This window comes from Neovison vison, chromosome 7, assembly GCF_020171115.1.
Source record: "Neovison vison isolate M4711 chromosome 7, ASM_NN_V1, whole genome shotgun sequence".
NCBI classification, from domain to species: domain Eukaryota; kingdom Metazoa; phylum Chordata; class Mammalia; order Carnivora; family Mustelidae; genus Neogale; species Neogale vison.
In genome coordinates this window covers 18,408,851-18,431,391 of record NC_058097.1, presented here as the reverse complement: position 1 = coordinate 18,431,391, position 22,541 = coordinate 18,408,851, and the positions used below count along the sequence as shown (strand labels likewise).

Here is a 22,541-nt window from a genome sequence, read left to right as displayed (position 1 = left end):
TCAGGCTCCCTGCTTGGTAGGGATCCTGCTTCTTCCTCTCCCTCTGCCTGTCACTCCCCCTGCTTATGCACTTTCTCTCTCCCTCCCTCTCTCTTTCTCTGTCAAATAAATAAATAAAATCTTAAAAAAAAAAGCAGATTAGTGGCTTTCTTTGTCATGAGGTAACTTTTTTTTTTAAACATTTTTTTTAAGATTTTTTTTTTTTAATTTATTTGACAGAGAGAGAGATCACAAGTAGGCAGAGAGGCAGGCAGAGAGAGAGAGAGGGAAGCAGGCTCCCCGCTGAGCAGAGAGCCCGATACGGGACTTCATCCCAGGACCCTGAGATCATGACCTGAGCCGAAGGCAGCGGCTTAACCCACTGAGCCACCCAGGCGCCCCATGAGGGAACTTTTATAAAGAAGTAATAAATGGGCTTTAAAAAAATTCAGTAATTTCATAAGGAAAATATTTTTGACTATAGAATTAATATGAATAAACTGGATTATGGAATCATTGACCCTAAATGATATAAATCCCTGATAAAGAATATAGAATCTGATCATGAAGGTAAAATAGAAGAACTCTCTTCATGATTAGTGTGAAAATTTAAACTAATGAAGTACTTGGTAGGTGAAATGTTAAACCTTCACTGTATGGCACCGTATCCCTGCTAGAAAGAGTAGGTGGAGATCTTGATTACAAGGTGTGTTAAATGGACTTATATTGATAAATGGTGAGGAGGGATATTGTTTTTAGGTTTTGTGAGGTGTTGAAAATGAGATTGTCTTAGTCACTTGTTTGATGAGGTACGTATTAGTGGAGTTTTAAATTCACAATGTGGAAGAAAATGAGCACTTATCAGAACAGAAGGAAATGTGTGGTTAAACGGTTTCAGCTGTAACTGTAGACTGTTTCCCTTGGTCCAAATGGGAGGAGAAATGGAACCTTATGTTTTGGGCTTTTTTTCCCATTATAAATAGAAATTAGTTCAGCCTGGAGCCTTTAACCAAGAAAAAAAGCTGTGTTTAGTAGTAGAGGGGAACGACAAAAACGTGTACTAAGATGGCGTAAATCTTGTAGGTTTTATTTACAGGTGTCTCAGTTGTCGTTTTGAGCATATTTATAATTATGGACAGTCAGTTATTCTTATTAAACCTCTCGAAAAACAAGAATGCCCCAAGATTGTTGAAGAAACTGCTGAATTGAATAAAGAAAAAGGTGATGCTTCCAGCTTTTTCCTAAGAATGAAGACTGTCTTAACCAATTTTATATAATTACGGCAACGAATAATGCTAATTTTAGCTCACAGAAGCTCTTGGATTATCAAAATAAAATATATTTGATACAGACAAATGAAGAACTTTATTCATAAAGATACAGTTGATAACCTGAAGTTTTGAAAAATCATGGAAGTCCTGCTTTCTCTGCATTTAAAAAATCTTATTAAGGTATTAAAAGATAAGAATCTGTGCTAGTTTTTTTTTTAAGATTTTATTTATTTATTCGACAGACAGATCACAAGTAGGCAGAGAGGCAGGCAGAGAAAGAGGAGGAAGCAGGCTCCCCGCTGAGCAGAGAGCCCAGTGTGGGGCTCGATCCCAGGACCCTGGGATCATGACCTGAGCCAAAGGCAGAGGCTTAACCCATTGAACCACCCAGGCGCCCCTTTGTGTTGGTTTTTATCCTGAAGTCCATGTTAAATGAGGTCAAGAAGACCTTTTTTTCTAAAATTACTCTTAGGATAGTGTAGTATTAGGAAAGTGGGGACTGTAGGAATTGTAATAAATTTCTTATAATTCTTACTGTATCATAATAAAACTTTCATCCTGTGATAGCATTCGTACCTTTCCTTCCTTGATGGATCCTTAATGGCTCATGAGAACAGTTATATTTTCAGGCACTATGGGAATTTGGTGATTGGAAATGAAACTGGTCTGGAATTAGGAATTATACCTAAAGTGACTTTTGCTTTAGAATTATTTATATTTATTTGACAAATGTTGTATCACTTATGTTTCTTTGGTTAAAAGCAGTAGAAATCAACTCTGGGCAACTGAAGAAAAGAAAAAGAAGAAGAAAGCAGCATTACTTCATGGGAAGCTATGATGGAGCTTATAAAACTGAAGGCAACTATGAGGAACCTGACCCTGATCCAAAGTGGGGATCCAAAGTAGAGGGAAACTGTGTGTGCTCTCTTTAGGGGCTGGTGAATTCCAGTTTTCCATCTTTATAGCTTTTTACCCAAGGTTCAAAAATCAAGGCAAAGTACCTGATTGTCCTAGCTTCAGCTGGAAGAACCTACTTCAAGTATCATTTTACTACACTTTTTACAAAATCTTTTAACTTTTTTTTTTTTTTTTGAGCTAATTTGAGGGGCATCTAATTTTAGTATATGTACTGCCGAAGCGAGCACTTGAGGGGCATCTAGATGGCTTAGTTGGTTAAGTATCTACCTTCAGCTCAGGTCATGATCTTAGGGTCCTGGGATCAAGTTCCATGGCAGGCTCCCTGCCCACTGGGGAGTCTGCTTGTCCCTCTGCCTTCCCCCAGCTTATGCTCTGTCTCTCTCTTACTCTCTCAAATAAAGAAATAAATAAAATCTTAAAAAAAAAACAATTTGAAAGAATTGTGATATGAAATAAAGTCCTTTTTTTAAAATTTTAGAGAAAGAGAGCATGAGCAAATGAGAGGGAGGGGCACAGGGGGAGAGAGAGAATCCCAAGAAGATTCTCTGCTGAGCCTGGAGCCTGACGTACTGCTCAATCCCACAACTCTGAAATCATGACCTGAGCCAGAACCAAGAGTTGGACGCTCAACTGACTGAGCCACCCACGTGCCCCTACAATTCTTAACTTTATAATTGTATTCATTTTTTTCCCCTAAGAAAACCACAGGTTTCCTTAGTAAGCTTATACTTCATTTCTTATGTGTGTGATGGCTTATCATTGGTTTTCGTCCTTTTTTTCTGTGTCTTAGGTGTATTTGAAGGCTCCCATGATTCTGAATGGAGTCTGTGTTATCTGGAAAGGCTGGATTGACCTCCAGAGACTGGATGGTATGGGCTGCTTGGAGTTTGATGAGGAGCGAGCCCAGGTAGGGTGACGTCAGGCTCCACTGAGCATGGTCCCTTTCTGTACCACTAATCTTGCCTTCATCTGTGTATCTGTTTTACCCCATCTTTAACAGTAAGTATAAAAAGTCATGTTCAAGTGGTATTGAAGAATTCTGAAGATAGATGTTGAGAGCCATTTTGGTTCTGGTTTGGGGAAGTTTTCCTTCAGTGGTTCTAAATTTCATTGGATTATTCTATCTGCTCAGTGAGGCACCTCCAAGTCGAGTACATGGTTCTGTTTAATATTTGTTCTTGACCTTTAGAACATTATCGGGGTTAAAAACAATTCAAAATAAAATACAGAATTTCTGGAGTGGCTCAGGGAGGAGTTTGGCAAATCATCTCCCCAAAAAGCAGTGATTAAAGTGGACAAAATTGTTTAAGAAAAAAAAAATTAAGGTCTCTGGAAATTAACCAAAGGCCATACATTGAGAAATATTTATTCAAACAAAGCTATTGAATTTCAGTAAGGACCTGATAGTCTGTGATATTTTACTTTTAATTAATTTTTTAAAACGATTTTATTTATTTATTTATTTATTTGACAGAGAGAGAGATCACAAGTAGGCAGAGAGGCAGGTGGGTGCGGGGAGTGGGGAGAAGCAGGCTCCCTGTGGAGCAGAGAGTCTGATGCAGGGCTTGATCCCAGGACCCTGGGATCATGACCTGAGCTGAAGGCAGAGAGGCTTTAACCCACTGAGCCACCCAGGCACCACAGTCTGTGGTGTTTTAGTCAGTAGTGAGCGCTTCCATCCCTTTCCTCATCTCTGTGGTCTCTCAGGCAAGGCAGACAGGGCAAACCATGAAGACTGGCAGCTCTGCTGTCTTATCAGAAGGAGCTGACTTTATTTAGAGCAGCGTTTGAAAAAAATCCATGCCCAGGGATGGTATCAAAAACGATAGATGGGCACCTGGGTGGCTCAGTGGGTTGAGGCCTCTGACTTTGGCTCCGATCATGATCTTGGGGTCCTGAGATCGAGCCCCGCATTTGGGGGGGGTGTCTCTGCTCAGCAGGGAGCCTGCTTCCTCCTCTCTCTCTGCCTGCCTTTCTGCCTACTTGTGATCTCTGTCCGTCAAATAAATTAATTAAAAAAAAAAAATAGAGGTTTCTGGCAAACCTTCTAAGAAGGCAGATGTGGGAAGCAACCAAATGGCAGACTAGACAGAAATTTATCAGAGAGATCTAGGGAAACGGGCCACTAAAGTGGGCCCTAATAAAATCACACGTACTTCTCATGATTCAGAAGACTATGTGCATGTGTGAGGCAGCACCCATTCAGGAGAGAACAAAGTGGACCCTTGCAAGCTACTAGTATACATAGAGCATGTAGCGTGATGAACTCCCTGCACTTTGGAAGTATTGAAGCTGCACACAGATCCAGTGACAAAAGACAGAAGCCTGTTGGCTCAAGGTGTTTAAGCAAAACCCCTGAACAGTCATTGCCTGATCATTAAGTTAGGCTAACCCAGGGAAACCCCCTAGGAAGTTAGGCCTAAGAAGAAAACAAAACTAAGCAATGACACCAGAGGCTAAACATTACTGGGGAAACAAATTCTACAGAATTAGACCAGGTTTTAAAAAAAAAAAAGTCAGGTAACTCACTAAACAGATAAAAATAGCAACAACACAGTGGAGTCAGGAGTCAAAATTCAGAATTGCTATAGCATATTATCTAAAATGTTCCATTTTTAGGGCACCTGGGTGGCTCAGTTGGTTAAGTGGTTGCCTTCAGCTCAGGTCATGATCCTAGAGTCCTTTGAGCTCTTCGCTGGTCTCTCTGCTCAGCAGGGAGTCTGCTTCTCCCTCTCCCTGTGCCTGCTGCTCCCCCTGCTTATGCTCTCTCTGTCAGATAAATAAATAAACTTAAAAAAAAAAAAAGCCACCTTTGAGGGACCCCAGTTGTTTGTTCTTAGTGACAAAGCCCTAAAAGCAATTATTTATCAGTTCAAAGAATTACAGGAAAATTCTTCCTTTAAATAGTTAAAGGAGAATTATGATGGCAATGACTTAGCAAATGGAGAATATCAATAGAGAGATCACTCAACAGCAGATTTGAGCTGGCAGAAGAAAAAAGTAGTGAATTTGAACATAGATTAATGGAAATTATCTGGTGTCGGAAGAACAAAAAGAAAAGCAAAGAGTCTCAGATACTATGGAATAGCAGCGTGCCTACCAATATGTACATGTGACGTAAGTTCCAGAAGGAGAAGGAGGAGGCAGTTTAAGAAATAATAACTGGTGTGGGTTACCTGGGTGGCTCAGTTGGTTAAGCATCTGCCTTCAGCTCAGGTCATGATCCCAGGGTCCTGGGATTGAGTCCCACATCAGGCTCCTTGCTCAGCAGGGAGCCTGCTTCTCGTTCTCCCTGTTCTGCTTGCAGCTCTCTGTGCTCCTGCTCTCTCTCTCTCTCTCTGACAAATAAATAAATAAATAATTTTTTTTAAAAAAGAGAGAGAGAAAGAAATAATAACTGGTGAAAATGTCCAAATTGTTTGAAAATACTCATTTCTTTTTTTTTTTTAAGATTTTATTTATTTGACAGAGAGAGATCACAAGCAGGCAGAGAGAGAGGGGGAAGCAGGCTCCCTGCTGAGCAGAGAGCCCAATGCGGGGCTCGATCCCAGGACCCTAAGATCATGACCTGAGCTGAAGGCAGAGGCTTTAATTAACCCATTGAGCAACCCAGGCACCCCGAAAAATACTCATTTCCATATCCAAGAAGTTCAGTGAACTTCAAGTTGTATAAAAACAAAGAAATCCACACCTAGATGCATCACAGTCAAATTCTGAAAAAGAATTTTGAAAGCAGAATTAAAAAGGACTCAACACATGAAAGGGAGCCATAAGATTAACAACTGACTTGTCTTTTGAAATTGTGCCAGCCAGAAAGTAGTGGGATGACAGTGACATTCAAAATGCTAAAAGAACATGTAAAAATATCCAATTATTAGTAGATGTTGATTTCTTTGGGTTGTTTTATATTAATTCTTTCAATGAAGTTAAAATAATGACAAGAATAAAAAGGAGTTCTTTTTTTGTTGTTTCTTTCTGTTGTCTTTTCCTATGCTCTCCATATATAGAAACGTGAGAATTTTCTTACTGAGGATCAGAACCCAGAACCTTCCTAGTAAAAAATTAAAATTCAAAATTAAAATTCTTGGGTGCCTGGCTGGCTCAGTTGGTAGAACATGTGACTCTTGATCTTGGGGTTGTGAGTTCAAGCCCCATGTTAGGTATAGAGATTACTTTAAAAATAAGTAATAAATATGGAACAGAATTAAAATTCTTTTTTTTTTTAAAGATTTTATTTATTTATTTGACAGAAAGAAATCACAAGTAGATGGAGAGACAGGCAGAGAGAGAGGGAAGCAGGCTCCCTGCTGAGCAGAGAGCCCGAGGCGGGACTCTATCCCAGGATCCTGAGATCATGACCCGAGCCAAAGGCAGCGGCTTAACCAATTGAGCCACCCAGGAGCCCCAGAATTAAAATTCTTAAGAAAGAATCCCTGCTGGGGCACCTGGGTGGCTCAGAGGTAAAGAATCTGCCTTTGGTTCAGGTCCTGATCCCAGGATCCTTGGATCAAGCCCTGCATCGGGTTCCCTGCTCGGCGGGAAGCCTGGCTTCTCCCTCTCTCACTGTGTCTCCCTGTCAAATCTTTTTTTTTTTTTTTTAAAGATTTTATTTATTTATTTGACAGAGATCATAAGTAGGCAGAGAGGCAGGCAGAGAGAGAGGAGGAAGCAGGCTCCCTGCTGAGCAGAGAGCCTGATGTGGGGCTAGAGCCCGATGCGGAACTCGATCCCAGGACCCAGAGATCATGACCTGAGCCAAAGGCAGAGACCTTAACCCACTTGAGCCACCCAGGCCCCCAATATAAAAAAAAAATAAAGAAAGGAAGGAAGAATCTCTGCTATCTTGACTTCTACAGAGATAAGGAGTTACCAACTCTTTCAGAAAAATAGTAAATAATCCTCAATTTAGAAGGCTGTTTCTGTAAGAAGTGATACAGTAGATTACATTTATATAAGGTAAAATTTCAGACTTAATTAATTTCTAAAACTGGAGTATTTTGTGAAAATGATAAAGTTTTAAGTTTAATCCACCATAGCTTCCATACTTAGAATTTTCCTAGTCTTGTTTCCCCAGTCTATAACCTGTGCTTTGTCATTACAAAGTTAGTACCATCTGTTGTGATTATAAACTAATACAATTACAGGTCTTACACAATGTTAAAATGTTAAAGCAGGAGACTCCAAACATTGAATCAGCAGTGAGCACTTCTGTAATACCTTCCCTATCCCAAAATCATCTGTCAGATATGTACAAGTTAGGAATGGGGGCTTCGTTGTCATACAATTATGAATCCTAACCCCACTGCTTACATCTGTTATGGACTGAATATTTGTTTTCATATGTTAAAATTCATATGTTAAAGTCTCAACCCCCAATGTGACTGTATTTGGAGATAGGACCTTTATGGGGGGTAACTAAGGTTAAATGAGGGTCATAAGAGTAGGACCCGGATATGGTAGGATTAGTGTCCTGATAAGAAGAGATACACAAGAGAGCTTGTTCGTTTTCTCTGTCTGCTGTATGAGGACAGTATTCTTTAACAGATACTGAGGTATCTGGTACCTGGTAAGCTAAGAGATAAACAATATGGTCACAATTCCATTTTAATTAAAGTTCGTGAGTATTTCAGCTGAAGTATTTTCACCAGTATCGTCTTTTTGCCTTTTTTTTTTTTAAGATTTTATTTATTTATTTGACAGAGAGAGATCACAAGTAGGCAGAGAGTCAGGCAGAGAGAGAGGGGGAAGCAGGCTCCCCGCCAAGCAGAGAGCCTGATGTGGGGCTTGATCCCAGGATCCTGAGACCATGACCTGAGTTGAAGGCAGAGGCTTAAACCACTGAGCCACCCAGGCGCCCCGCTTTTTGCCTTTATTCAGAGTACTTTTGACTAATGTTGGCAAGGATATGGAACAATAGGTGGTGTGTTGGTTATGTCAAATTGACATAACAATTGGAAAACTGGCAATACATACTAAAACTGCAAATTACATATATCTGTGATCCAGCAGTTCTAGTCTAAGTCATGGTGTGCAAAGGAATTGAATACAAAATTCATTAAGAGATATGTATTGGACTTGTAGCAGCACTATTAATAGAAACTGCAAACTGCTCAAGTGCCAGTTAATAGTGGAATGAATAAATGGCTCATTTGCAAAGAAATGCAATGATAATGAAAAACTACAACTAGCACACCAATATGGGTGGATTTCACAAATATATTGAGTATATCCAAAAAGGACATGCTGCATGAATCCATTCATCTGAAAGTACAGAAATGGGCAAAACTAAAAAGTTTTTAGAAATAAGGATAATGGCTTATCCCTGAGAGAGGAGGCTACATAGTGGAATGGAGCAGAAGGAGACTTGTGAGATGCTATTACTGTTCTGTTTCTTCCTATGGATTCTAGTTACATGGAAAGTTCAGTTTGTGGAAATTCATCAGACTGTAATTTAGGACAGTGCTGCCCAGTAGAATTCAGATGTGAACCACATAATATAATTGAAGTTTTTCTAGAAGCCACATTAAAAAAATAAAAAGAAGCAATTGTATATAATTTTTATATTATATTTTGTTTAACCCAGTATATCCAAAATATCATACTTGAACATAAAATTAATATAAAAATTTACTGAGATGTTTCACATTTTTTTTTCTTTGTAACAAATACTTGAAATCCACTGTATTTTCCATGTACAGACTCAGGCTAGCTACGTTCCTTTTTTTTTTTTTTTTAAGATTTATTTATTTGAGAAAGAGAGAGAGTGCAAACAGGGGAAGAGGGTCAGAGGGAGAGAATCCTCAAGCAGACTCTCTGCTGAGTGAAGATGCCAATGTGGGGCTTGATCTCATGACCCTAGATCATGACCTGAGCCGAAACCAATAGTAGGATGTTCAACCAACTGAACCACGCAGGCGCCCACAAATTAGCTACATTTCAAGTGTGCGGTAGTCACATGTGGCCTGTTGCTACCATATTGGACAGGAAAGCCTTAATATAAGTATACTCTTTTGTAAATATAATGTATGACAATAATAAAATGTTTTAAAAGTTTACCACTAATGAATATAATTCTGAGTATAATTGTAGAAATAATTAAATCATGTTTACTGATTATATTTTCATCATTCAATTTATTTTCTCTAATTTGTAGGGATAAAATTCAGGGTTGTCTTTATGCTTTTGGTTTTCAATAATTGTAACTCTCTAAAAGCTTAAAAATCAAATTTTTGACACTTCACCACTGGATACTTTCATCAGAGATTTCCAGCAAATTTTGAACGAGGTGTAACTGAATACTCATTTACCATAAAAAGGTCAGTGCCAGTGAAGGACCTGTGTTGATTTCAGAGCCATTGCTCAAAGAAGGCTCAAATTTTCTAAAATCCAAGATGTGGTTTTACGGTTCTGATGAGTTTTTTATATTCAGCATCAGTTTTATCACATTCTACAGTTCTGTTACTTTGTAGATACACAAATTTCTAATTTATGCAACTATTACTTCTAAATGATTGGCAGACTGTCTTCTTTGGATATAGTTATGAATTACATATGCTACACCTTGCTCCTAGTAAATTTCTATTTCATAGTTTTTTAAAAAGATATTTATTTATTTATTTATTTGAGAGAGAGATTGCCCATGTGCATGAGGATGGGGAAGGGGGTAGAGGAAGAGAAAGAGAATCCCAGACTCCTTGCTGAGCGCAGAGCGCAAGGTGGGCTCAATTCAGATCCTACAACTGGGAGATCATGACCTTGAGCCAAAACCAAGAGCCAGATATTCAACCGACTGGCTACCCAGGAGCCCCTCTCTTTGTTTGTTTTTAAAAATTCACTGAGAATGTTAGTTTTTTTCTTTTCTTTTCTTTTCTTTTTTTTTTTTTAAGAGAGAGGAGAAGGGCAGAGGGAGAGAGAATTGTAAGCAGGCTCCATGCCTACCTCTGGACTGGACTTAGGGCTGGATCTCACAACCCTGAGATCATGACCTGAGCTGAAATCGAGAGTCAGACACGGGCTCCTGGGTGGCTCAGTGGGTTAAGCCTCTGCCTTCAGCTCAGGTCATGATCCCAGGGTCCTGGGATTGAGTCCTGCATTGGAGCCTGCTTCTCTCTTTCTCTGCCTCCCTCTCTGCCTATTTGTGATCTCTGTTGGTCAAATAAATAAATAAAATCTTAAAAAAAAAAAAAAAGAGTCAGACAGTAAACTGAGCCATCCAGGCATCCTAGGAATGTTACTCTTTATACAGTGTGTGCTCCACCAGCAATTGTATTATCAATATAAGAGCGAATAATTTTATCTTCCCTGTTGTACTTTTTAAATTAATTTGCTTTGGCATTCAGAAAAAAAGATGTTTCAGGGGCCTGGCTGGCTCTGTCAGTGTAGCACCAACTGTTGATTTGGGGATTGTGAGTTCAGACCCCATGTTTGGTGTAGAGAGTACTTAAAAATAAAACCCTAAAAAAATAAAAAGATATTACACCTTTAATGTAATGAACTTTACAAAGCTTAATGGGGGGGTGGCGCCTGGGTGGCTCAGTGGGTTAAGCTTCTGCCTTCGGCTCAGGTCATGATCTCTGGGATCTGAGCCCCGCATTGGGGTCTCTGCTTGGCAGGGAGCCTGCTTCCCCTTCTCTCTTTCTGCCTGCCTCTCTGCCTACTTGTGATCTCTTTCTCAAATAAATATAAATACATACATATATACATACACACACCAAAATTTAATTTTGGTTCTATGATCAAGTTAGAAAAATGGAACCATTATTTGAATTAACAGACTTCCTATTTAACATACCTGATGACACTGATGTAAAACTGATATCCTTTTGCTCTTGGCAAGGTTTTTGTTAATTAAATCAGCACATAAACAGCTTTGCTTTTTGTATGTGCATGATAATGTGATTTGAATCATTTGTCATTTGTCAGTGAATTAAATCACTTGATTTAAATGAAGTTGTGTTTTGCAGAGTGATGTTAAATGTACCGGTTGCAGCTGCTCGTGTTAAATTGTCGCCTTTGAAGTATATGTTGATGCTTCTTCAGCAGTTTTATTCCTTTTGGTTTTCATGTGATCAGTGATACCATTCTGGTCTTCACAGAGAATAGTAAATGTCGTTATTTTTTGCAAATTACGTGTTCATCATCAGCTTTCTTGGAATGAATTTGATTCTTAATTTTTTTTTTGATTCTTAATTTTTCATTAAACCTGTACTTCGTTTTTAAATTCACTGCTGCAGAAAGATATTACTAAACTGTAAAATGAATATAGTTAGAGATTTAGGCAATACAATAAAGACAAAATCACTGTAGCAAGAATGTTGAGAATATTCTGTATATGCTGTGTGACAGGACTGCAAAGCCTTTATTTGCCATGTGGGTTTCACTGTACCCACCTTTTATGATGACTCCACCTGACTCCTTTGGACAGATCATGGTTAAGACCATAGTGTAACAAGTAGCTAATGGGGACGAGAGTGTCAACAGCTGCTCCCACTGCCATCTGAGATCAGACAGAATGAGTTGTCCCTAGCCATTTTGAGCAAACTTTATGGGTGAGTATGTCATTTTATCAGGAGTTTCCCTGTATAATGCCCTTGAAGGGGGTAGGTGTTAGTTAAGAATAACACTGGTCATTGCCAATCATCTTTAAAATTAAAGTGCAGGGGCACCTGGGTGGCTCAGTGGATTAAGCCTCTGCCTTCCGCTCAGGTCATGATCTCAGGGTCCTGGGATTGAGCCCCACATCCAGCTCTCTGTTCAGCAGGGAGCCTGCTTCCCCCTTCCCCTCTGCCTGTCTCTCTGCCTAGTTGTGATCTCTCTCTCTGTCAAATAAATAAAATTTTTAAATAAGTAAACAAGTAAATAAATAAATAAAATTAAAGTGCATACTGTTCACTGCACATACATTTCACCTCTTGCTAGAAAGGACTCAGACAGAAGCTGGAGTTAGAAACCAGAGAGCTACCAAATCTCTCTTGGCTTATTTTACTACAACTATTAGTAATAATACTTCCTTTCTTGTAATTAAATAAAAATCTATGACCATTGCTAGAATATATATTAGCGGCTAATAACTTCCTTAGGGAATTAGATCACATTTCATGTTATATGCTCTCATTTCATCATGTAACATTCCTCTACTGTACTTATACTTTACATTTATATATTGATTTTTGTAATTATTTGTTCATCATCTCCTGCCCCACTAGACCAGAGACTGTGAGAAAAAGCACAACTGTTCCCTCACATTGTATCCATGGCACCTTAGCACAGTGACTTGGACATAATAAAGACTCAAACATTTGTAGAATGAATGAAAAAGTGATTGAATGCACAGGACAGGAGTACCCTGTTATCAGTAGATGTGTCCCAGTTGATAACTAAACAGTGGAAAGCCCTTGGGAGTTGGGGACAGTGTTCTTTTGCAGGTACCTCAAGCTCATATGGTATATTCTGAGAATACAGTAGGAATGTGTAATGATATTTAGTCAGAGGTGTAAATTTGACATACCTGTAAATGCTTGTAAAATAATCGATAGCACTTACTTATGCTGTCCATTAGTATGCTTAAGCATGTTTTATATGTTATTTAATCTTTACAGCGTCTTACAAAATAGGTATTACTACTATGCCCATTTTACATGTGAGTTTACTGAGGCATAGAGAAATGAAATGCCTTCCCCTGTGTCATAAAGCTGGTAAATGCATCAAAGAATAGAAATTTGATTACACGTTTCAGGTGTTTTTTTTTTTTTTTTACACCTTTCAGTTTTGTTTAAGTTACAGTATCTTGTCATTGACAATTTTAAGTATTAAACAGCCATACTAATAGTGACAAAACATGCATCACACAGAACACAATACCAAGCAGTACAGGTATGTTCCAGATAGGTGCAGCACACACTTAGAGGACAGTGGTTGTGGGTCTTATCTTCCTGCTATGCTGTGCTCAATGTGTGATTACATCTCCCTTGTGTTTGCACAATGGCTGCTGTATCTCTGGGCATAGCATCAGCTCATAGGAAGGAGAAAAGATGTGAAATGTCTCTTAAATGACTTTTTTTTTTTTTTAAGATTATTTATTTATTTATTTGACAGAGAGAGATCACAAGTAGGCATAGAGGCAGGCAGAGAGAGAGAGAGAGAGAGGAGGAAGCAGGCTCCCTGCTGAGCAGAGAGCCCGATGCGGGACTCGATCCCAGGAACCTGAGATCATGACCTGAGCCGAAGGCAGCGGCTTAACCCACTGAGCCACCCAGGCGCCCCTCTTAAATGACTTTCTTAGAAGCCCCATTAGGTGACTTATGCTTCCGTCTGATTGGTTAGAACTGAGTTACTGGTCACCCCTTGCTGCAGTGAATCTAGGAAGGTGAATATTGATGACTTTGGGGTATTTTTATCTTTTAGTTTCTTCCAATGTACCATAAAAAAATCCTAGTATTAAGTGTGTGACTGCAAAGGTTGAGCATCCTGTGCTATAGACAATGAGAGAGCTTTTTTTAAGTTGGGGGTGTTGTGGTCAGATTGTGCCTCAGGCATGCTCTGACAGCTGTGTGGTAGATTGGGGATGACGGAAGGGAAGCAGGAAGAGACTGGTTAAGAGACCTTTGCAGTAATTTTAATAAGTGATCTTAGAAGCCTGAACTAGGAAAATGTAGAAAATAAAGGACACGTTAAGTTTCCAAAAGTATTTAGGAGCTCTTATGGGTAGGACTTGGTGGTTGATGAGCTCTATGGAGACAGGAGAGTGAAGAGCCAAAGATGTCTCAGATTGCTGGCAGAAATGAACGGATGGTGCTGCGAATGGAAACTAAAGGGGAGTAAAAGAGAAAATTCAAATCGGTTGTCCCTTAGATGCAGTGAGTTTCAGGTATCTGGATTTTCTTCATGTGTAGATCTTTATTTATTGGGAAAGGGTTAGGATAGACTTGTTATATCTTTTTTGTTTTATAAGATTTTATTTATTTATTTGACAGACAGAGATCACAAGTAGGCAGAGAGGCAGGCAGAGACAGGAAGGGAAGCAGGCTCCTGCCTAAGCAGAGAGCCCCATGCAGTGCGATGCGGGGTTGGGGACTCCATCCCAGGACCCTGTGATCATGACCTGAGCTGAAGGCAGAGGCTTTAACCCACTGAGCCACCCAGGAGGCCCTATTTTTTTTTTTTAAAGATCTTTTTTTTTTTTTTTTTAAGATTTTATTTATTTATTTGACAGACAGAGATTACAAGTAGGCAGAGAGAGAGAGAGAGGGAAGCAGGCTTCCCGCTGAGCAGAGAGCCTGATGCGGGGCTCGATCCTAGGATCCTGGGATCATGACCTGAGCGGAAAGCAGAGGCTTTAACCCACTGAGCCATCCAGGTGCCCTAGTCTTGTTATATTTTTTTCTTGATAATATCCTTTGGACTTTTATTTACTTTCTATTGTTCAGTTTCTAATATTTGTATAATAAATTCTGTTAATGTTCTCTTTTTTATATTTCTGGCTTTTGTGTCCTAATTAGAGGGCTTGGCCTGTCTTAAACCCAAATTATAGAAGTGTATACCTCTGTGGTTTAAATACTGACTTGTACACGATTTTATTTTGGTGAATAGGATGAGGTAAAGGAAAGGAAGAGCATGTGCAGCTGTTAGAATATGATTGAACACAGTTACTATTACCAAAATGTGATGTAAAACATTGATTTGGGGGGTTGCAAAAAGGTAATTTTATTAAAGCATGGGGACAGGACCTGTGGGCAGAAAGAGCTGCCCAAGTTTTCTTTCAAAAGTAGCTCGAGGGGTGCCTGGGTGGCTCAGTGGGTTAAGCCTCTGCCTTTGGCTCAGGTCATGATCTCAGGGTCCTGGAATTGAGCCCCATGTCAGGCTCTCTGCTTGGGCAGGGGTGGGAGAGGTGGGGGGGTGGGTGAGGGAGATGGAGGGAGCCTGCTTCCCCCTTTCTCTCTGCCTGTCTCTCTGCCCACTTGTAATCTCTGTCAAATAAATAAATAAAATCTTTTTTTATTTTTTATTTTATTTTATTTTTTAAAAGATTTTATTTATTTATTTGACAGACAGAGATCACAAGTAGGCAGAGAGGCAGGCAGAGAGAGAGAGGAGGAAGCAGGCTCCCCGCTGAGCAGAGAGCCTGACAGTGGGGCTCTATCCCAGGACTCTGGGATCATGACCTGAGCTGAAGGCAGTGGGTTAAAGCCTGTTCATTTCTCCAAGAACTGTTCATTTCCTCCAAGAAGCAAACACTGTCAGATTGTAAGTTTTTATTCTAAATCAAAATTAAAATACCTTTTCCATGTATCCCCACAGCAGGAGGATGCATTAGCACAACAGGCCTTTGAAGAGGCTCGGAGAAGGACACGTGAATTTGAAGACAGAGACAGGTCTCATCGGGAGGAAATGGAGGTGAGAGGTTCACAGCTGCTGGCAGTAACTGGTTAGTACTTTACCCCAACCTCTCAGGCTCTCTTTGTCGTGTTTGTGCATAATGTTTTTTATAAATAATTTAATTTTGTCTTTCATTTGTCAAAAGTTATACTGTGTTTTTGTGTTCATTAAATGTAATTGCTATAAAGAGACTTAGTTTTAATTTTAAGATTGTACATGAATTCATCATTTATTGGTCCTTATAAAAACGATTTACTGTCATGTATATATTCTCTTAATTGATCCAAATATCTTTCCTCATTTTTGTCTTATTTGTAAAAATTACTTTATCATAGATATTTTTAGAACATTATTAAAACTCTTTGGAAATAATATTACTTTACTTTTTTATGAATATCTTGATTTTATAAGTGTAATGTTTGACCATTTGTGTATTCTCTTTACTAGAGCAATTTTTAATATTTTCAAACTACTCAAAGAAGGGAATTAACCTAAACCTTTTTTTTTTTTTAAGATTATATTTATTATTTGACAGAGAGAGACACAGCAAGAGAGGGAACACAAGCAGGGGAAGGGGGAGAGGGAGAAGCAGGGTTCCTGCAGAGCAGAGAGCCTGATGTGGGGCTGGATCCCAGGACTCTGGGATCATGACCTGAGCCAAAGGCAGACGCTTAACGACTAAGCCACCCAGGTGCCCCAACCTAAATCATTTTTCTTTTAACTTTCTTATGGTACAGAGATAGAAATACTCACAAAAGAAATATGTAGCTTAATTATTGTAAGGCTAACATCCTGAAAACACCATGCAGGTTAAAAAAAAGTCAAACTTTGACAGCAACCCCAGCAGCCTCCTCCATGTGGGCATCGAATTATGACCTTCTCCCTCCCCTCGAAAGTACTCATTACCTCAGTTTTTATACTGATCGTTTCCTTGTGTCTTTTTTTTTTTTTTAAGATTTTTTATTTATTTATTTGACAGAGAGAGATCACAAGCAGGCAGAGAGGCAGGCAGAGAGAGAGGAGGAAGCAGGCTCCCTGCTGAGCAGAGCCCGATGCGGGCCTCGATCCCAGGACCCTGAGATCATGACCTGAGCCGAAGGCAGCGGCTCAACCCACTGAGCCACCCAGGCGCCCTCCTTGTGTCTTTTTAGTTTTATTACCCATGCTTCCCTCAGTCTTCAACACTGAAGTTTAGTCTTACCCAATGTTTAAATTTGATAAGACTTTTAATTCACATGGATTTTTTTCTATATAAAATTATACCCTGGGGTGCCTGGGTGGCTCAATTGGTTAAAGCCTCTGCCTTTGGCTCAGGTCATGATCCCGGGGTCCTGGGATTGAGCCCACATCGGGCTCTCTGCTCAGCAGGAAGCCTGCTTCCTCCTCTCTCTGCCTGCCTCTCTGCCTACTTGTGATCTCTCTCTGTCAAATAAATAAATAAAAATCTTTAAAAAAAAATTATACCCTGCTTTAAGCAGAGTTTAAATTTATAGTAAGAAAGATTTAGGGGCACCTGGGTGGCTCAGTGGGTTGAGCCTCTGCCTTCGGCTAGGGTCGTGATCTCAGAGTCCTGGGATCCAGCCCTGCATCGGGCTCTCTGCTAAGGGGGGAGCCTGCTTCCCTTCCTCTCTCTCTGCCTGCCTCTCTGCCTACTTGTGATCTCTTTCTCTCTTTCAAATAAATAAATAAAATCTTTTAAAAATATATATATATAGTAAGATTTATATTTAAAGTATCTATATATTGTTCAGAACTCCAATTTGTATAAAAAGTATACTCTGACAAAACAAAAATAACCAAGATGAGAACTAATGTTTGAAAAGGATATTGTTAAATGTTAATATATTCTTCAAGTTTATAAGCTTAATTATCAATTTCATATAAGAATAGGAAAAAGCACACATTCATCTTTGATAATCAGAAGAAATGGAATTAAAATATAATTATAGGGCGCCTGGGTGGCTTAGTGGGTTAAGCTGCTGCCTTCGGCTCAGGTCATGATCTCAGGGTCCTGGGATCGAGTCCCGCATCGGGCTCTCTGCTCAGCGGGGAGCCTGCTTCCTCCTCTCTCTCTCTCTCTCTCTGCCTGCCTCTGCCTACTTGTGATCTCTCTCTGTCAAATAAATAAATAAAATCTTAAAAAATATATATATAATTATAGTACATGAACTAAATAAAATGATTTCCAGGCATTAAAGAGTGTTCTACAAATTGGTTGCACAACATTGTAAATGTACTTAACACTACTGAACTCTGCACTTAAAAATAGTTAAGATGGTAATTTTTTTATGTTAAATGTATTTTAACACATTAAAACATTTTTTTAATCGGTGTTACAGAAAATTTGTGGGCTTTTCCATTCACAAAATTATATGTACACTATTATTTAAATTAACACAAAAGTAAGAGTGTGTGTGTACGGAGATAGTGGTGAAGAGCCCAGACACTAGAGCCAGCCTGCAAGATCTGAATCTGGTTTTGCCACTTACTTTGTCACCTTGAACAACGTATTTCGTCTTTCTGTGGCTGAGTTTCCTCATTGATAAAATGAGACTAATAATTGTGCCTATCTCATAAGATCATTGTAAGGATTAAATAAGCAAATACATATGAAAGCACTCCTTGAGTATGTGGCTCTGAGTAGGTGTCATCTGCTATTATTAGTGTTATTTTGTGTGTGTGAGTGTGTGTGTGTGTGTATGTGTATCCCTCTATGTGACAATATATTTTTTAGAATAAATGAAAAAAATCAAGCTACTTAGTGGTCAGTGTAGAAAATAGAATTATCTTTTAATGATTGAGATTTCCCTTTGTCAGTGAATGAATTAATCTAATAGGGTGATAGCAACTAATGGTACCCCCAAGAATATAGTACTTTTTAGCTAGGAGAAGAGACAGGAGGATATTATGCAATGCATTTATTTTCTTTGAAGCTTTTTGATTTTTGTGATCAGACTTCCCATGACATTTTCTTGGGAAAATGACATTTCATTATATAAGCAGATAGCTTATATCTGTTTTTTAGACATAAAATATGCATTTATCTTATACTTCTGAACCTTTTTGCTCAGTGCTGTTTGTTCCCTGACTGATAATGTACCTTTCCACCCATTTGTTAAAATCCAGCTTAAACGTTCTGTCAGTCCCGTCTCCAGCCTCCTTCACTGTTATTAGCCTTCCACTTTGTAGTTTCCAGAGCACTTATTTTTGCTATTGTTCTTACAGAACAGTATGTTGAAACAATTAAAAACATGTCTGTCCTCTATTGTAGATTCCCACTGAGATGGGGGCCCCTGATTTTTTAACCCTCACATTACCCACCACAGTGTTTTGTTTGTTTTATTTTTTAAAGATTTTATTTGTTTATTTGACGGAGAGAGAAATCATAAGCAGGCAGAGAGGCAGGCAGAGAGGGGGAAGCAGGCTCCCCCCTGAGCAGAGAGCCTGATGCGGAGCTCCATCCCAGGACCCTGAAATCATGACCTGAGCTGAAGGCAGAGGCTTAACCAACTGAGCCACCCAGGCACCCCGACCACAGTGTTTTGTGCATTGTGTTTAGTTGTCTAATGGAGATCTTCAAAAGATAGTTCTTATTCTGGCTTTTTGAAAACTAGAGTTTCAGGGTAGACTAGAAGTTAGTCAAAGGAGAATAATACATGTTACTGGTCTCTGAAAAAGTTTTAAATGTTTATAATTTGCTAGTTTCTATTAGGTAGGTTTTAAGTAACAAACCCCAACTATGTTGTCCTACATTCTGCAGTAGGGACTGGTAAATACATAGATGAAAATGCACAGGGGCACCTGTGGTGGCTCAGTCTGTTAAACTTCCAACTCTTGATTTCAGCCCAGGTCATGACCCTCGGGGTCATAGGATCGAGCCCTGAGTCGGGCTCCATGCTGGATGTGGAGCTTGCTTAAGAGTCTCTCTTCTCCCTCTGCCTCGCACCCCCTCACACCCTGCTTGCTCTCACACTCTCTGTTTCTCTCTCTCTCTAAAAATTGGAAGGAAGGAAGGAAAGATGGTTTCTGTCCTTGTGCAACTTGTCAGTCTTGAGGGAAGATAGATACATAATCATTGTAGACTACTTTAGCAGCAGCTGTACATAATGGAGGTTCAGAAGGGGAACAGTGAGGGACGCCTGGGTGGCGCAGTTGGTTGAACGACTGCCTCCGGCTCAGGGCGTGATCCTGGAGTCCCGGGATCGAGTCCCACATCAGGCTCCCAGCTCCATGGGGAGTCTGCTTCGCTCTCTGACCTTCTCCTCGCTCATTCTCTCTCTCACTGTCTCTCTCTCTCAAATAAATAAAATAAAATCTTTAAAAAAAAAAAAGAAGGGGAACAGTGAACAGTGTAGACGAGGAATGAGTGCTTATGTCTGCCTCTGCCTGGGGAGTTCACAGGAGAATACCCTTGCAGGAATTTGAAGGAAGAGTGGGAGTTTGCCTACTGGACAAGCGAGGGAGAGCATTATGGGCAGAAAGAACAGTGTTTGCAAAGGCTTGAAGCAGTAAGAGGTCTTGTCATGTCTGAGAACAGGATTGGTCAGCCTTTCTGGAACAAGCCAATGTGGCTTTAAATGAATATAAGAATTGTTTTATAAAAACTGCTCTTTGGCTACATTATATTTGAAAAATAACTTGGATAATTAATGGAGTAATTAAGTGTTTGCATATATTTTGCTTTAAATAAAATTGTAGATTAGTGACACTAAGAGTTGTCATAAATGCTAGCTTGATTATTCTCATAAATAATGCTACTTGGGGGCGCCTGGGTGGCTCAGTTCCTAGGTGTCTGCCTTCGGCTCAGGTTATGATCCCAGCCTCCTGGGATCGAGCCCCTGCATTGGGCTCCCTGCTGGGCCAGGAGCCTGCTTCTCCCTCTCCAGCTCCCCCGTGCTTGTGTTCGCTCTCTCGCTATTTCTCTCTGTCATAAATTAAAAAATATATGTATTTTTTAAAATCATGCTACTTGAAGAAAAACATTCTGGTATGTGAATGTATATGTATGTATGTTTATATTTGTGTATGAACAAAAGCATAGTCTATTGACAGAGGTGTTAAATAATTTGTTGCTTAGATAGATTGTTTCCAGTGAGTTTTATGTCAGTGATTTGAGATCATGGGCTTTGGAGTCAGACCTAGTGAAGATTCCTGCTCTATCACTTGCCAATCTCTCTTAAGCTTATTTTCTCATAGAAATTGTTGTGAGAATTAGATAGGAAAATGCTTGTAAAAGCACTTAGTGTGGTGGTTGGCTATTATATGCCTACAGTAAATAGTAGCTCTAAAATACTTCTTTAGCACTAAAAGCTCTGCCACAGTGCTGTTTCCAGTTAATTGAATTACCTGGCTAAGAACAACCTTTTAGTTCTCTAAAGTGTATCAGGGCACGTTCCCTGCATTATGACCTGGAGCATAGAAAAAATGGTTAGATTGTCATCAATAATTTAAGATGCCATAGTCCCTTGAGGCAATAATTTAACATCAGTTCTTATAGAGAACTGCCATCTATAAAATTGGGCTGGAATCTGACTCCAGAGCTACACCGGCAGTCATTTAGGGGAGTTTTAGGTATGCATGCCTTTTGGTATTTTGTGCATGTGTATTTTGCTTCCTTTTTAAAAAAAATCCATAATGGGGCGCCTGGGTGGCGCAGTCAGTTAAGTGACCAACTGTTGATTTCAATTCAGGTTGTGATCTCAGAGGGTTGTGAGGTCAAGCCCCACTTCAGCCTCCCCGCCCAGTCTTTTGGGGACTCTCCTTCCCTCTGCCCCTCCCTACTGTGCTTTCTCTCTCTCAAAATAAATAAATGAATAAACCTTAAAAAAAAAAATCCACAGGAAATTTTTAATCTTATTTTCTTACAGTTTACCTTCTTTTTCCTAAAAGGGGACGACATTAGGAAAAATTATTGTCCATAAATTGTCCCTCCCCCCATAACTGAAACATATACAGGGGGACATGATGCCATGTACTCTAATGGTCTTAATATACTTGAGGAATCTGAAATCCAAGGAAAATTAATTGACTTGCTCTCTTTCAAGTAGCTGATGAATGGGAAAAAAAGTGAAGACTTAAACCAGTTTCCTAATCAAAAGGCCTCTACAAATACACCCTAGCAGTGGGAAATGAATTTCCACATCACCCATAAAGATGATTAAGTTGAAAAATAAAACCTGCCAGGAGAGGTTAGAAACCATTTGCCTGGAAAAGGAAAAGCTGAGGCAAAAAGAATAATATTGATTCCAGTGGGTGGTCCTGATGTCTGACTGGAGGTGAAGTCTGAGGAGCACTGGTAACTCGTGGGTGGCAGTAACCCAGTAAACGGTCCTTGGAAGTGTGAGATGCTGGCAGGTCAGTGGCTTAGGGATGTCCCCCCCCGTTTGGATAACCTCTGAGGCCTCTGGCCCCATGGTGCTAACCTTGCAGTGGTGGTGCTCGAGCATTTAATACATGCGTAAGGTTAACGTTACTAAAGGCTTTAATTTGTGCCAGTGTCTTTGAAACTGAAATCAGTTCTAAAACTCCCTGAGCATGTGTCTATTTTACCATATGTGAAATTTAGAAAGCTTTTAATCCATCATTTAGGGATGGCTTTCCATACCTAATCCATCATTAGGGATTTAGCATTTTCTTTCTCTGATTTTCTGGAAAAAGGTATTTTAGTAGTATGATATTTTTCTTTACCTTTCAGAGGTGATAGCAGCTTATCATTTTGTCAAGTGAAAAACTATAGTGAGATGAAGAAACATTGTGTATTTTTTTTTAATTTTATTTATTTGACAGAAATCACAAGTAGACGGAGAGGCAGGCAGAGAGAGAGGGAAACAGGCTCCCTCTGAGCAGAGAGCCTGATGCGGGACTCGATCACAGGACCCTGAGATCATGACCCGAGCCGAAGGCAGCGGCTTAACCCACTGAGCCACCCAGGCGCCCCAACATTGTGTATTTTAGTAACCTTGTTGAAATACTGTTAAATCTTTGGTGTACAGCAAAATG

The 22,541-nt window shown here is 39.6% G+C and overlaps 1 protein-coding gene across 2 annotated transcripts in view; it reads left to right on the top strand.

Moving 5' to 3' along the window:
- Positions 1–22,541, top strand: part of CBFB (core-binding factor subunit beta) — a 63,599-nt gene that overhangs the window by 30,468 nt on the left and 10,590 nt on the right. The window contains exons 4-5 of one of the 2 annotated variants that reach the window (XM_044255997.1): positions 2,959–3,075; positions 15,465–15,560. In XM_044255997.1, coding sequence (XP_044111932.1) covers positions 2,959–3,075; positions 15,465–15,560 — 213 coding nt within the window. Of the gene's footprint in view, positions 1–2,958; positions 3,076–15,464; positions 15,592–22,541 lie in introns of both variants that reach the window. The other variant, XM_044255998.1, reaches the window with a different exon arrangement.